Source organism: Marmota flaviventris, chromosome 1 (genome assembly GCF_047511675.1).
Source record: "Marmota flaviventris isolate mMarFla1 chromosome 1, mMarFla1.hap1, whole genome shotgun sequence".
Classification (NCBI taxonomy): domain Eukaryota; kingdom Metazoa; phylum Chordata; class Mammalia; order Rodentia; family Sciuridae; genus Marmota; species Marmota flaviventris.
In genome coordinates, this window is record NC_092498.1 from 202,494,437 (window position 1) to 202,507,320 (window position 12,884).

A 12,884-nucleotide genomic window follows, 5' to 3' on the forward strand; every position below is an offset into this window, starting at 1 on the left:
AGAGATATCTCCAGCTGATGTCCCAAGTGGGTGTTTAAGTGTCTTCAAAGATGTCTGTATCAATGTACCCAAAGGAATGCTCCTGATTCCAGGACCTCAAGGAAGCACAGAATGCTGGGGCAGGAAGGGGACCCTCCTACTTCAGAGTAATGTTAACCTACTTTATTACAGTAAAATAGATTCACATGGTGGGCTAATGCTATAATCATACTATGGTGTATCTTCAGTAATAAGATGCTCTGTTTAAATTACGTACATTTTAGAAAATTTTCTTATGTACAGATAAATAAACACTGTAATTGATGTTTGTTTTCTTTATAGAGTTGTTATGCCCAAATATCATTTTAAATATATGGGAAAGTTAAATTTACTCTTCATCTTCACAGTAATTTCTGGAACCTTTTCTAAGGCACTAAGACACCATGGATGGGATATCTATTCATATTCCTCAGGGATTTGGGGGTTGCAAACTGTACTTGGGGCAGTTTTTGTAAAGAGGGCTATTCCTGGACCACTGTGAGAGACCTTAGATGAGAGACAGGTGCTTCCCTTTGGGGCCCAGTAAAGGTCTCTCTCGATGGCCAGTCAGTCTTCTTCACATGTAAAAAGTGGACAGGGAACACAGAAGTCACATGTTCACTGAGTAAAACAAAACAAAAGCGTAATTAAACACTGACAGTATTCAAATGTGGCACCTTAGGTACTTCAAAACTCCTCCAACTGAAGTAAAAGTATTGTTCTCTAATATTTTGGTGTCTCCTCAGCAAAAAACCAAATTGCTTATATTTGGATCCCAAAGAATGATGGTAAAATTTCAGCTCACAGTGTGCCTTACTCCTAGGACTTTGTAGAATCAAGGAAACAATTATCTTCAAGCCTAGCCTTAACCTTGGTGACAAGGAAGCAGCATGCTGTGGCCTTCAGGGCCCGCAAAGGGTGGAGGCTGGTTTTGTGAGCAGCCTGCTTTCTTCTCAGGGAATCTTCCTCCTCCGCGGCTTCTGAATTTTGTGTCATCTCTGGAGGCTGGGAGTGAATCCTGGAGGCTGAAGTATTTTAAAAGCAGCCAAGGCGCTTCCACCAGTTGCAGCAGCTGTGACACGGGGCGTCTCTGGGAGGTCCAGTTCTCAGGCCACGGGGGCTGTGTCTCCCCTCTTATAGCGATGCATGATGAAAGTCCCCAGGGCCACCAGGGGGATGCACATAGTGGAGGATGCCACAAGCAGCCCAATAACAGCTAGAGCATATGCCGGGTAATCCTTGGTCACCAGCTGACCCTGCAAGGAGGGAGAGTGTCAGTAGAGGAAACCTTTCCATAGAACCTTCTGAGCACTATGCCCAGGCCTCAGCCCTCAAGGAGGTGGAGAGGCAGCATGGGGTGGGAAGAGACCTGAGGGGCTGCCATGCCACTCCAGAGGCCACCCCAACCCTGCAGTTCACAGCAAATGTGCTAGGAGCCCACTTCTCACTCTTCCATAAATAGGGACAATCTGACACCTCACTCAGGGGCACTGTCCAGGGCACCTAAATGTAGGTCCACCTTGAACCCAGACTAGAACTTTCTGTGGTGGTAAATGTGCTCTTTATCTCTGTTCAATGTGGCATCCAGACACCTGTATGGAGGAGGAGTTCCCTGCCCAGGAGTCAGGAACCAGCAGCCTTTTCAGGGACACTTTCTCAATACCCAGGTAAAGGTCCACTGGGATGCTCCGGAGGAGACTGTCTCATCACTGGGACACATTTAAAAACATACCCGGCTTTGCTGTCCTGGACTGAGCATTTGTATAATACCTTGGTGAGGTTTTCATGTTGTGACCAACGACCTCCCCATACCACAGCGGGTGTCAGAGAACTAAAAGCTGTGCTTTGGTGTGGCCAGCCCTGTCCTGTGGGGACAGCAGATACCTGGGTGGCATCCCAGGCTTGGTACTGCAGGGTCCCTGTGATGATGTAGTCACTCAGGTAGAAGAATAAGAGACCGATGATGAGCAGCGGGCTCACACAGGCCCACATGGCCTTCCAGTACCAGTTGAGGGCTCTGCCAGTCATGGCCTGAAGTTCATTTTCAAATCTATATGGATCATGGGGAGAGAAAGTCTGGGTTATTGATGCTTCTGGAGGTGAGAGGGGTCCAGTCTGCACACCCCATCACTTAGGAAGATTTTGTTGGGGGCACCATTTATGTTTGAACATCACCCCGGGTGCCTCTCTGACCCCTTCTAGCAGGGGCAAGGGGAAAGGGGCTGAGGCTGCCCAAGAGGGGTGACAAAGCAACCCCTGCTGATAGGAGGACACCAGGAGACATCTTCCTGGTACTAGCTGCCAGAGTAGACCAGAAGGCAGCTCACAGTGACAGTGGGGACAGGGTGCATGGGGACTAGCAGTCCAGTCCGTCTTCAAGGACGGGGGCCCTCAGGTGGTTTTGCTTCCCCTCCACTCCCATCCAGGTGGCTCTACTGCCCATTAGAAATGCTCCCAGGACCCGCAGAGCAGAATTGCTTTATGCTTGCGAACAGCAGGTCTTGTTGCAAAGAGAGTCTGGTCTTGGCCCCAAAGGGCCTGGACCCTGGCCAGGAAGAGCTGGAGGAGTGGGCCCAGAGGAGCCAGGGCTGTGCTTTCCAGAACTGGAGGCCGCAGGCCAACAGCACTCCCACCCTGGCTGCACACTAACGTAGCAGCACACAGCAGTACTCCTCCACAGGCCGATCAGATCCTGGTCCAGGACCCACATGTGTACTTTAGCACTTAGGGACATGTTGGCCCAACTTCTCTCCCCATTTTACAGGGGAGGAGACTGAGGCCCAGGGTTGGGCTGGGACTCACTGAAGGCACCCAGGTGGCAGAGTTCCTCCTGCCTTAAAATCTGCTTCTCACTATGGGAGAAGCCACCTTGGCAGGAAGGCTGGGGTGAGGCAAGATGTCACTGTCACCAGCAGTGGTCACAGCACCTGCCTCCCTGCATCTAACCCCAGTGTGGAGTTTTGGGTAAAGGGGATCAAACCTAGGGCCTCGAGAATTTTAGGCAAGCGATCTGTCACTGAGCTGTATTCCAGGGCCCAGGTGAGAGGGTGTCCCTCTCACCCCTAGCCACTCCTGGAGAGAAAGGTGGGAAGAGCAGGCTGCAGAGGAGGAGGCAGGACACTGCCTCAGAAGTTCACTAGATGGCGCTGCGCCCTCAGCGAGCAGAAGAGCCCTCTCCTGGCCACTCCTCTCCTTACAAGTCCTTCCAAACTGGAGCTCTGTTTTTCTTCTCTGTGCCTCCTGCCTTCCCACCACTCTTCTGATGGGCTTGTTCCCCTCCCCACGACCTCCAGTGAACCCAAAGTTCCGTTCCTCTCTCCCCAACCTTCTCCCTTTGCTCTGAAACACCCTCTTTAGGGACCAATTGCTCCTTCTAGACTGGCATTTTCTAGGCGACCAATCTGTCCCATTCTACTGGGGACTTTCCTGGATTTAATACTGAGAGGCCTGTATCCCAGGAAACCCTTTGGGGCTGGGGAAAATGGAAGACTTGGTCACCCTCATGCTAGTGTCCTCAAAATGTTATGAGATGTGAAAGGAAGAAGAGGGGAGGATAGAATGGCCGAGGGAGGGGGCTGGGGTCTTGGCTCAGTGGTAGAGCACTTGCCTAGCACATGTGATGAGGCACTGGGTTCGATCCTCAGCACCACATAAAAATAAATAAAAGGTATCTACAACTAATATATATATATATTTTAAAAAAGAGCCAAGTAGGTTTGGGGAATGCTGCAGATTATAACCCCTCTCTGTGAATCTCAAGTGTCTTCCGGGTTCCATGAGAGCTACAGGAAAGACAGCCAGCTGGCTTCAACTTATGTCCTGAGATGCATTGATTGTGGGCAATCCCTTGGCATGTCAGGAAATCTCAGCTGTTCCAGGCACAGTGAGGAATGCCTCTCAAGGGACCTCCAGCCTGCTAGAGTGCTGCAGCTGGTCTTCCTTTCCATCCCAAACCAGTGTGGAACATCAGAAGACACCGGGGAAAGAGGAGGTAAGACAAAGTGGCCTGGTCCCCTGATCCCAGCTCACGCTGGAGCAGCGCCTGCCATGAGCTCAGAACATGTTAATTTGATGAGCTGCCTCAGTGGCACTGGGTAGCCTGAGGTCCTCAGGTTCTAGCAGGCACTCTGCTCCTTGCTGCTGCTGCTGCTCAAGGGACCACAATTGGAGGAGTATGGCACTAGACCATGTCTCAAAGTGTGGCCCCAGACTACCTGGGGACATGCAAAAATGAGAACTCTCTTTTCATTCATTTTTTGGTACTGGAGATTGAATCCAGGTGCTCTGCCACTGACTTACATCCCCAGACCTTTTTTTTTTTTTGTTTGTTTTTTGTTTTTTGAGACAGGGTCTAAGTTGCCCAGGCTGGGCTTGACTTGAGATCCTCCTGCCTCAGCCTCCCGAGTCACTGGGGTTGCAGGTGTGCTCCACTGCACCTGGCTTAAAATGAGAACTCTTGTCCCTCACCCCAGACTCCTTAACCAGAACCTCCGGTGGGGCCCTGCAACCCTTGTTTGCATGAGCCCCCGGGTGGCTGTGAGGCACATTCAAGTTTGAAAGTTGCTGTAGGCCAGGGGTTGTGAGCCCAGCTGCCCATTTCATGACCTGGGGAGACGGGCCACATTGCTGTGCCGGCCTGGGCAGCAGGGTTGAGAACCTGACCACATTTTGAATTTGCCAAAATTCCTAGTTCTCAATGGACTTTGGTCCAAGTCCTTGAAAAACACTGATGTTAGCCAATGATCGGGGCATCTAGGACCTGGAGGTATAAAAATTCTCCACCGAGTAAGCTGTGGGGTCCAGCAGGGTCAGCGGGGAAACTTCCTATAACAGAGTGAAGCGAGGCAGAGAAATAGCCGAGATCCAAGGGCAAAGGGCCGACTTCTGGGAGTGAAATGACATTGAGTCGGGGCGATTTTTCTTGTGGGTTGTCCCCCTTCCGCTGCGTTTCCCCCACATAGCTGGCAAGGGCTGGAGCCTGCTCACCTCCTCAGCCCGTACACGTAACACAAGGCGATCGTCTCCACCAGGACGATGAGCAGCAGGGACAGCGTGGCCGCATAGTCATTGAAAATGTCAAACCAGTAGTTCCCGGCCTCCATGGTGAACACCAAGCCGACGGCACAGCTGATGAGGCACAGCAGACCTGGGAGCACAAGACCAAGGGCTCACCTGCCCACACCTCCGCCCACGCATCCGATTTTCTATGGGGCTGCAGGAGCCATGGGCTCCTAAGGGGACTCTGGCCAATGGGTTCATCCTCATGGATTGGGAGAGGGTGATGCTAGGCTCCTTGGAAAAGTGAGAGTGGTGAGCATTTGCTCTTTTGGGACTCTCACCTGGGCTGTGGGGCTGGGGATGATATTGATCCCATCCACTCAGCTCCAGAGCTCATGGACAGTCAATCAGGGAAAAGGCTTGAATGTGAGGTAGGGATCTCCATCAGGACTTCCTGGAGATATCTTTCATACCACCAGAGTGGGGAAGAAACTTAGTGTTTACCCAGCTCCTACTATGTACCAGGCACTGGCTATGAATTGTACCCTTAAACCTGCCAGGCAGGTATCAGGAATCACTTCCCCAGCGGGAAGCCAGGGCTCAGAGATGTCAAACAATTCATCCAACGGCCCACAGCACACGGTGGCAGAGTCAGGATTCAGACACAGGTGCCTCAGCCTCCAGAATCTGGATTTTGTCCCCGTCTCCTTCAGTTGCCCCCCATCTTGGGGACCCCAGGAGGGGTTTGAAGCCTAAGGTCCCACTCCTTTCCACTGCACACCAGATAGTGATGGCCGCTGAGCCCCACTGCCATCTTCAAGGGATGACACCAGGAAAAAGGGGTAAGTGCTGTCTGGGGAGCTGCTTGCACACATGCTGGCTGCAGAGACAGGATTCCGAGCAGGATGCTAAGTGCAAGCAGACCCTCAAGAAAGGCAGGCGGCGCCAACTAAGGGAATCAGGACTTGAAGGAGATGGGAGGGGAGCTGGGTTTGGATCACCCTGGGCGTGGTGGAGGCGTGGCACCAGCCATGGCACAGGCAGAGAGCCAGGCTCCGAGGTCCTCATGACTGGTGGGAATGGTGTAGAGCGAAGCCAGGAAAGATGTTCTGGGAGAAGCTGGTTCCTTCACTAACGACCCCAAGGAAAGCTGAATGGATGGAGAAACTGGTCTGCGCTCTTTCAATGGCTTCTTGTACGACAGGAAGAGTGTCTGGCAATTACTGCCACATGCCCAGTGGATTTCATGGATTTTGAATGAAGACAACAGACTTCATTGATCCACAGTTCAAGGACAGTGCAGAGAGAACTAAAATGGTAGGACTCAGAATAGGGGAGGGCTGTAGGCATGCTTATTGCCCGGGAAGGAATCTGAGAAGGAGCTCTCTGGGGTCTGGGCAAAGTTCTTGACCTAGGTGGTGGATATTTGGAAGGACCTATAGGTAAAAATTCATTGCAGCGTCCTTAAGTAATATATGCTTGTAATCGTGATGCTTCAATGAACAGAAGCTGAATGTTATGGTTGGGACGTGAAGGGTCCCTCAAAAGCTCAGTGTGAGACAGTGCAAGAAGGTTCAGAGGAGAAGGGTTGGGTTGTGAAAGCTTAACCCCATCAGTGAATTAATCCCCTGATGCGATTAACTGAGTGGTAACTAAAGGTAGGTGGGTGTGGCTAGGAGGTGGGGCATTGGGGGCGTGGCTTTGGTGTATTTTTATATTTGACAAGTGGAGACCTCTCTCTCTCTTTCTCTCTCTCTCTCTCTCTGCTTCCTGGTCATCATGTGAGCTACTTCCCTCTGTCACACATTTCTGCCATCACATTCAGTCCCACCTTGAGCCCCAAGGAATGGAGTCTGCTGTCTATAGACTGAGACCTCTGACACTGTGAGCCCCCAGATAAACTTTTCCTCCCCTACAGTTGTTCTGGTTAGGTCCTTTTAGCCACGGCCATGAAAAAGCTGACCAAAACACTGAAATAGTCTCTCTCCCATGCTGTAGTGTCAGGTTGGGGAGGTGGGGCAGGATTTAAGTTTTGGGTGACCTTTCCTGGGATGTTGAGAAGGGAATGCACAGGCTGACTCATAGGTCTCAGATTACAAGCAGCTAAGGAAGCACAGGACTGTAGTGAGGTTGCTTCTGTCACCTGGGGCCGCCTTGAGAAGCACAGGGCCCTTGAGGAAACTTAGCCTTGACTTGCCGTCACCTCCCAGCCCACCCTAACCCAACCTCTTCCACTGGCTAGCCCACTGACCTGAGATGGCCTCCTTGGGCAGGTGGCTGGTAATGACCTTGCTGTCAGTCAGAGGGGTGAGGATAGCTGCCGTGTTTCCCAGCATGCTCCCAATGCCCAGTACCAGCAGCATGAAGAAGTAGAGGACGGACCACAGCTGGGACACCTCCATGTTTTTAATGGCCTCAGTGTAGACGATGAAGGCCAGGCCAGTGCCCTGGACAGCCTGCTCGCGGTGAGAAGATACCAGTTGCACACCCATGGGCTTGACAGTCTCCTGTCCTACACTCAGTTCTAAGCAACCTGGGCACCTTGGAACTAGCCCAAAGAAGCCATATTCTGAGCTTTGCATATGCCAAGCATGTATACTACTACAATATGGGGGGTTTAAAAAGAACTGGATAGCAATTGTATTTAAAACCAGAGGGATAGGAGGAGAGTGTTCAAAAGGCTTTTTGCTACTTGGGAGGGAAATCAAGAGACGGTCTAACATTAGACTTTGTTAAGTTAAATATGCACAGGAAAATTTCCAGGAAAAAAACAAAAAACAAACAGGCATCCACATTTCAAATGGTAGAGGATTACATGGAATGAGAAGACGGTGGGGGAGAAAGAGAGAAAAGAACAAACAGAACAGGGAAAAAAGTCTAAATAAATGAGTAACCATATAGTTCATGGACACAGAGCCAAGTTCAAAAGTTAGTGAGGGAAAAATCTCAGGTGCCAAAACCAAAAAGGAAATGGGAGGTGAGAGGCCTGAACAGGACCTGGTGCTCAAGGGCCCCGTGGTGCTAAACAGAATCTAGGCCTTGATGCCTAAGGGTGGGGTCTTGTCATGCGATTCTCCCAGGAAGGGAGGGTCACACCCCAGGGTGGGGCAGGCAGGGATCTGGGGCTGAATCACCAGGAGAAAGAAAGCGTTGCCCCACAGGTGAAATAACCCAGAATGCCTCCCCCATGTAACCAAGGGACCAACAAGCCCAAGAGACCAGCCTCCTGCAGCCTCACTGGAGACCAGAGCCACGCTCTCCCTCTTCCCTATTCTTGGAAAGAATTCTCTAGAAGTCTTTAGAAGTATTTACATTAAGTATAAGAACTAGACAATATGCTTGCTGACACTTCTGTTAGGCTCAAAGCCCTGGTGCATACAATAAGAAAATGAAATGAGATACAACTACTGAAAATACAAAATTATGTCTGTTTACACACACAAAAAAAAAAAAGCCCAGAAGCAAATCTATAAATGAATATGAAATTTTGTAGGCAAATTCATCAAAGTCGCTAGGTATGAGATCAATGTACAAAACCTATAGCTTTCCTTTACATCAAAAATAAACATGATAGAAAAGGGCGGGGGTTCCACTCACAATTGCAATATAACAACAAGGCAATATAAATCCACTAAATGATTTGCCAAAATATTCATGTAGAAAATTAGTTGTAGAATAAAACACCTGGGCTGGGGCTGTAGCTCAGTGGTAGAGCACTTGCCTAGCATGTGTGAGGCACTGGATTTGATTCTCAGCACCACATATAAATAAATGAATAAAATAAAGGTTCATGAACATGAAAAAAAATAATTAAAAAATAAAAAGGAACAAAAGACCTAAGTGAATGAGAGAAAGCCTGTTCCTGAATCAGAAGTCGTGATTCAAAAGATATTAATTCTTTCCAAATGACATTATAAAATTATCAATGCAACTCTAATGAAAATTCCCTAAGGGATCCCTCCCAGTGAAACCTGCCCGTGTTATCCTAAAATTATTGTGGGAAAAAATGAAGATCCTAGCATAGCAGAGAGAATTCTGTAAACTATAAAAATTATTTTAAAATCAAAATGTGAAAAGCATCCAAATATCTATTAGTAAAGGGATGGATAAATAAGTTGTGGTATCAATGTGTGATGGAATAAAATAAATATAGCACTTAAAATGAATGTGTGAGATTCTAAATGTATTATTATGGACAGGTCTCAAAATTAAACTGTTGAATGAGAAAAGTGTCCTCCAGGACCACTTAGGCTCACTTAAAAACCACCAACAAAGCAATGATATCATCTAAGAATATTTAAACACATAGTCTACAAATATTTTTCCCATATGCTGGCTGTCTTCTCACTCTGTTCACTTTTCCTTTGCTGTGCAGAAGCTTCTTAGCTTGATATAATCCCATTTGTCTATTTTTGCTTTTGATGCCTGTGCCTTTGAGGTGTTATCTAAAAAATCATTGCCTATACCAATGTCTTGAAGTACTTCCTTTGTTTTCTTCTAGTCTTACATTTCAGGTCTTACATTTAGGTCTTTGGTCCATATTGAATTGATTTTTGAATTTGGCAATAGACAGAGATCAGTTTCCTTTTTATGCACATGGATATCCAGTTTTCCTTGCACTGTGTATTGAAGAGACTATTCTTTCTTCAATTTATATTCTTGGTACCTTGTCAAAAATCAGTGGTGTCAGCAGCTCAGGAGGCTGAGGCAGGAGGATCACAAGTTCAAAGTCGGCCTCAGCAACTTAGCAAGGCCCTAAGCAATTTAGCAAGACCCTGTCTCAAAATAAACAATAAAGAGGCTGGGATGTAGCTCAGTGATTAAGCACCTGTGGATTCAATCCCTGGTACAAAAAAAAAAAAAATAGTATGGATTATGCATATGGATTAATTTTTGAGCTCTTTATTCTGTTCCATTGGTCTATGTGTGTGTTTTTATGCCAGCATCATGCCTTTTTTGATTATAGTTTTGTAGGGTGTTTTGAAGTCAGGTATTGTGATGCCTCTAGTTGTTTTTGTTTTTGTTTTTTCCTTCTCAAGGTTGCTTTGGATAGTCTGGGTCTTTTGTTGTCCCATAGGAATTTTAGAATTTTTCTTCTGTGAAGAATGTCATTGGTATTTGATGTGGGTTGCATTGAATCTGTAGACTGTTTTTGGTAGTATGGACATTTTAACAATGTTAATTCTTTCAATCCATGAACATGGGATATCTTTTCAAGAGAGAGTGTGTATGTGTCCTCTTGAATTTCTTTCATGAGTAATTTGTGATTTTCATTGTAGAGATTTTTAAAAAATTTCTTTGGCTAAATTCCAACTATTCAGTAGCAAAAATCCACATCATCCAATTAAAAATGTTGAATGATGTGAATAGGCATTTCTTAAAAGAAAACATGCAAGTACATGAGAAGATGCTCAACCTCACTAATCATCAAGGAAATGAAAGCCCAAGTCATATCTTATTCCAGTTAGAGTGGCTATTATCAAACATATAAAACAAACAAACAAATGCTCACAAACTCCTACACTGTGGGAATGTAAATTCATACAGTAATTATGGAAAACACTCTGAAAGCTCCTCAGAAAACAAGAAGTAGAATTTCTATATGATTCAATAATTCCCACTACTGCATTTATACCCAAAGGAAATGAAATCATTCTATCAAGGAGACACTGCTCTATGTGCTTATTGTAGTATCATTCCCAATAACCAAGATGTGGAGACATCAGTGGACAAATTGATAAAGAAAATGTGGTACACATATGCAATGGAACCTTATCCAGCCATTAAAAGAATGAAATTCTGACACTTGCATCAATATAGATAAAACTGCAAACATTAAATGTAATAATTCAGATACAGAAAGACATGGAAACTAAAAAAAAATCAATCTCAGAGATGGAGAGTGGTATGGTGGTCACCAGAGCAGGAAGGATAGTGAGGAAGAAGCATGAAAAGGAGTTAGAGGAGCATTTTTTTATTTGTTTGTTTTCGCAATAGGGTCTCACTAAGTTGCTGAGGCTGGCCTCAAACTCAAGATCCTCCTGCCTTAGCCTCCTGAGTAGTGGGGATTACAGGAATGCACCACCACACCTGGCCAAGAGGTTAGAGGACAAGCATCAAACAAGGGACTGACAGAGGAGGAATTAGTTTTGGGAAGACCCTGTCACAAAATAAACAATATAGAGGCTGGGATGTAACTCAGCCATAGTGCTGGAAATTGTCTAATCTCTGACAGTCTGTGCTGCTAAGTTCCAAAATAACTGTTTTGGATAAGAAGGGTTCAAAAGTTCCTAACACAGGAAAATGATTAATGTTTGTGGAGATGGAGATGCTCATTTTCCTGAGTGGATAATTACATGTTATATACATGTATCCATCCTCAGCACCAAAAAATTATCATACTGTACCCCATAGACGTGCCTAAATATGTGCTAATAAAATATAGTTTAAAAAGAATATATACATATATACACACACATACGTAATAAAAATGAAGGTTCTTGTCTCTGGTGAGTAGGGGAAAACTTAGGACCTATAATGAAGGAGAATTTAATTTTGTCCCTGAAACATCCTTTTAAAAATAACGACAGACTGATTACAAGTATTCATCCTGAGAGGCAGCTCTAGGGGTGTTTGCTATTTTATTCTCTGCCCATACCTTCCTATATTATTAAAATTAAGAGAAAAGGAGAAAGAAGGAAGGCAGAGAACCCAACGGGGCTTTATAATGAGGAGGGGTCCCCAGCAGCGCCTGGGGAGAGCGGGGGTCAAGTCTCTGTTCTCTGAGTTACAGGGAAAGTAAATCCATCTTTCCTGGTGTCCGGGGACTGGGTGGGTGGCAGTTCTCAGGGCCCCTGGGAAGTGTGTGGAGAGGCCAGCCCCGCCCTTCCCAGGTGCCTTACCGTGTCCAGCTCTGATTCCAAGCTGCAGTTTTTAATGAGTGGGAACACCTCGCTGTATCTGCTCGGATCGGAGGACGCCAGGTAGTCCTTCACCTGCTCCAGGTTGCTGGCTGTCACAGAGCCATCTTCAAGGTCGAAAGAGTTGGTCAGCAGCAGAATCACCCTGCAGAGCAGACCATCAGCTTGACCTTCACTGGCTGGCAAGGTCGCTATCCCCAAGGGCTCTCAGAAGCTGGGGTGGGGGTGGGGATCTGTCCTCCCACCAGCCTCTACCTTCTGGTTTAGGTGGGGATCTGTGGACTGGTGACTCTTTCAGAGACAGGGTAAAGCTGGGATGGCTTTGAGAAAGCCTCAGATATAAACGGGCAGGACAACAGGAGCCAGACCCCCACCTGAGGCCCTTTGAACATCTGGACCAGGGAAGTGTGACGGAATTTCCTCTGATGATGGATCTGCTTCAATCTGTCACTACTAACCACGTGCGGTGACAGACTACTTGAGTGTGGCCAGTGCCACTGAGGAAGAATTGAAAGGAAATCTGGAATTATCTAAATCGAAGTTCATGTTGGCATGCAAATTATTCCAAGGTAAATTAGCCGGCATGAATTCAAACTTTAATGGAAACAGGGCTGCTTGGGGCTGCTGCCTGCCATGTTGGAATCTCACCTTCTAGAGGGTGCTCCTGTAGTTTTGTCAAGTTTTGGTCCAGAGAGGACTTGGTTACTTTATTTTTTAAAAAAAATTAAATTTATTTTTATTTTTCTCTTTTGAGATGGGGACTCCCTGTGTTACTACCCAGGCTGGTCTGGACTCCTGGGCTCGGGTGATCTGCCCACCTCTGCCTGCCCAGGGCTGGGAGCCTGGTGGGCACCAAATGCTGGGCTTTGGATACTTTTGAGACTGGGGAGACGGATCAGCAGACACTGAAGTTGTGGGTTGAATGCTCTCTTCTGCTAGGTACACAGA

At 47.0% G+C, this 12,884-nt stretch overlaps 1 protein-coding gene across 1 annotated transcript in view; it reads right to left on the reverse strand.

The window, feature by feature from the left end:
• Positions 1-713: 713 nt before the first annotated feature.
• Positions 714-12,884, reverse strand: part of Slc6a20 (solute carrier family 6 member 20) — a 41,345-nt gene continuing 29,174 nt past the window's right edge. Inside the window, exons 7-11 of the mRNA XM_027932463.2 lie at positions 11,919-12,081; positions 7,268-7,472; positions 5,005-5,164; positions 1,903-2,068; positions 714-1,274 (exon numbers count right to left, since the gene is read on the reverse strand). Coding sequence (XP_027788264.1) covers positions 1,125-1,274; positions 1,903-2,068; positions 5,005-5,164; positions 7,268-7,472; positions 11,919-12,081 — 844 coding nt within the window. The 3' untranslated portion in view covers positions 714-1,124. The remainder of the gene's footprint in view (positions 1,275-1,902; positions 2,069-5,004; positions 5,165-7,267; positions 7,473-11,918; positions 12,082-12,884) is intronic.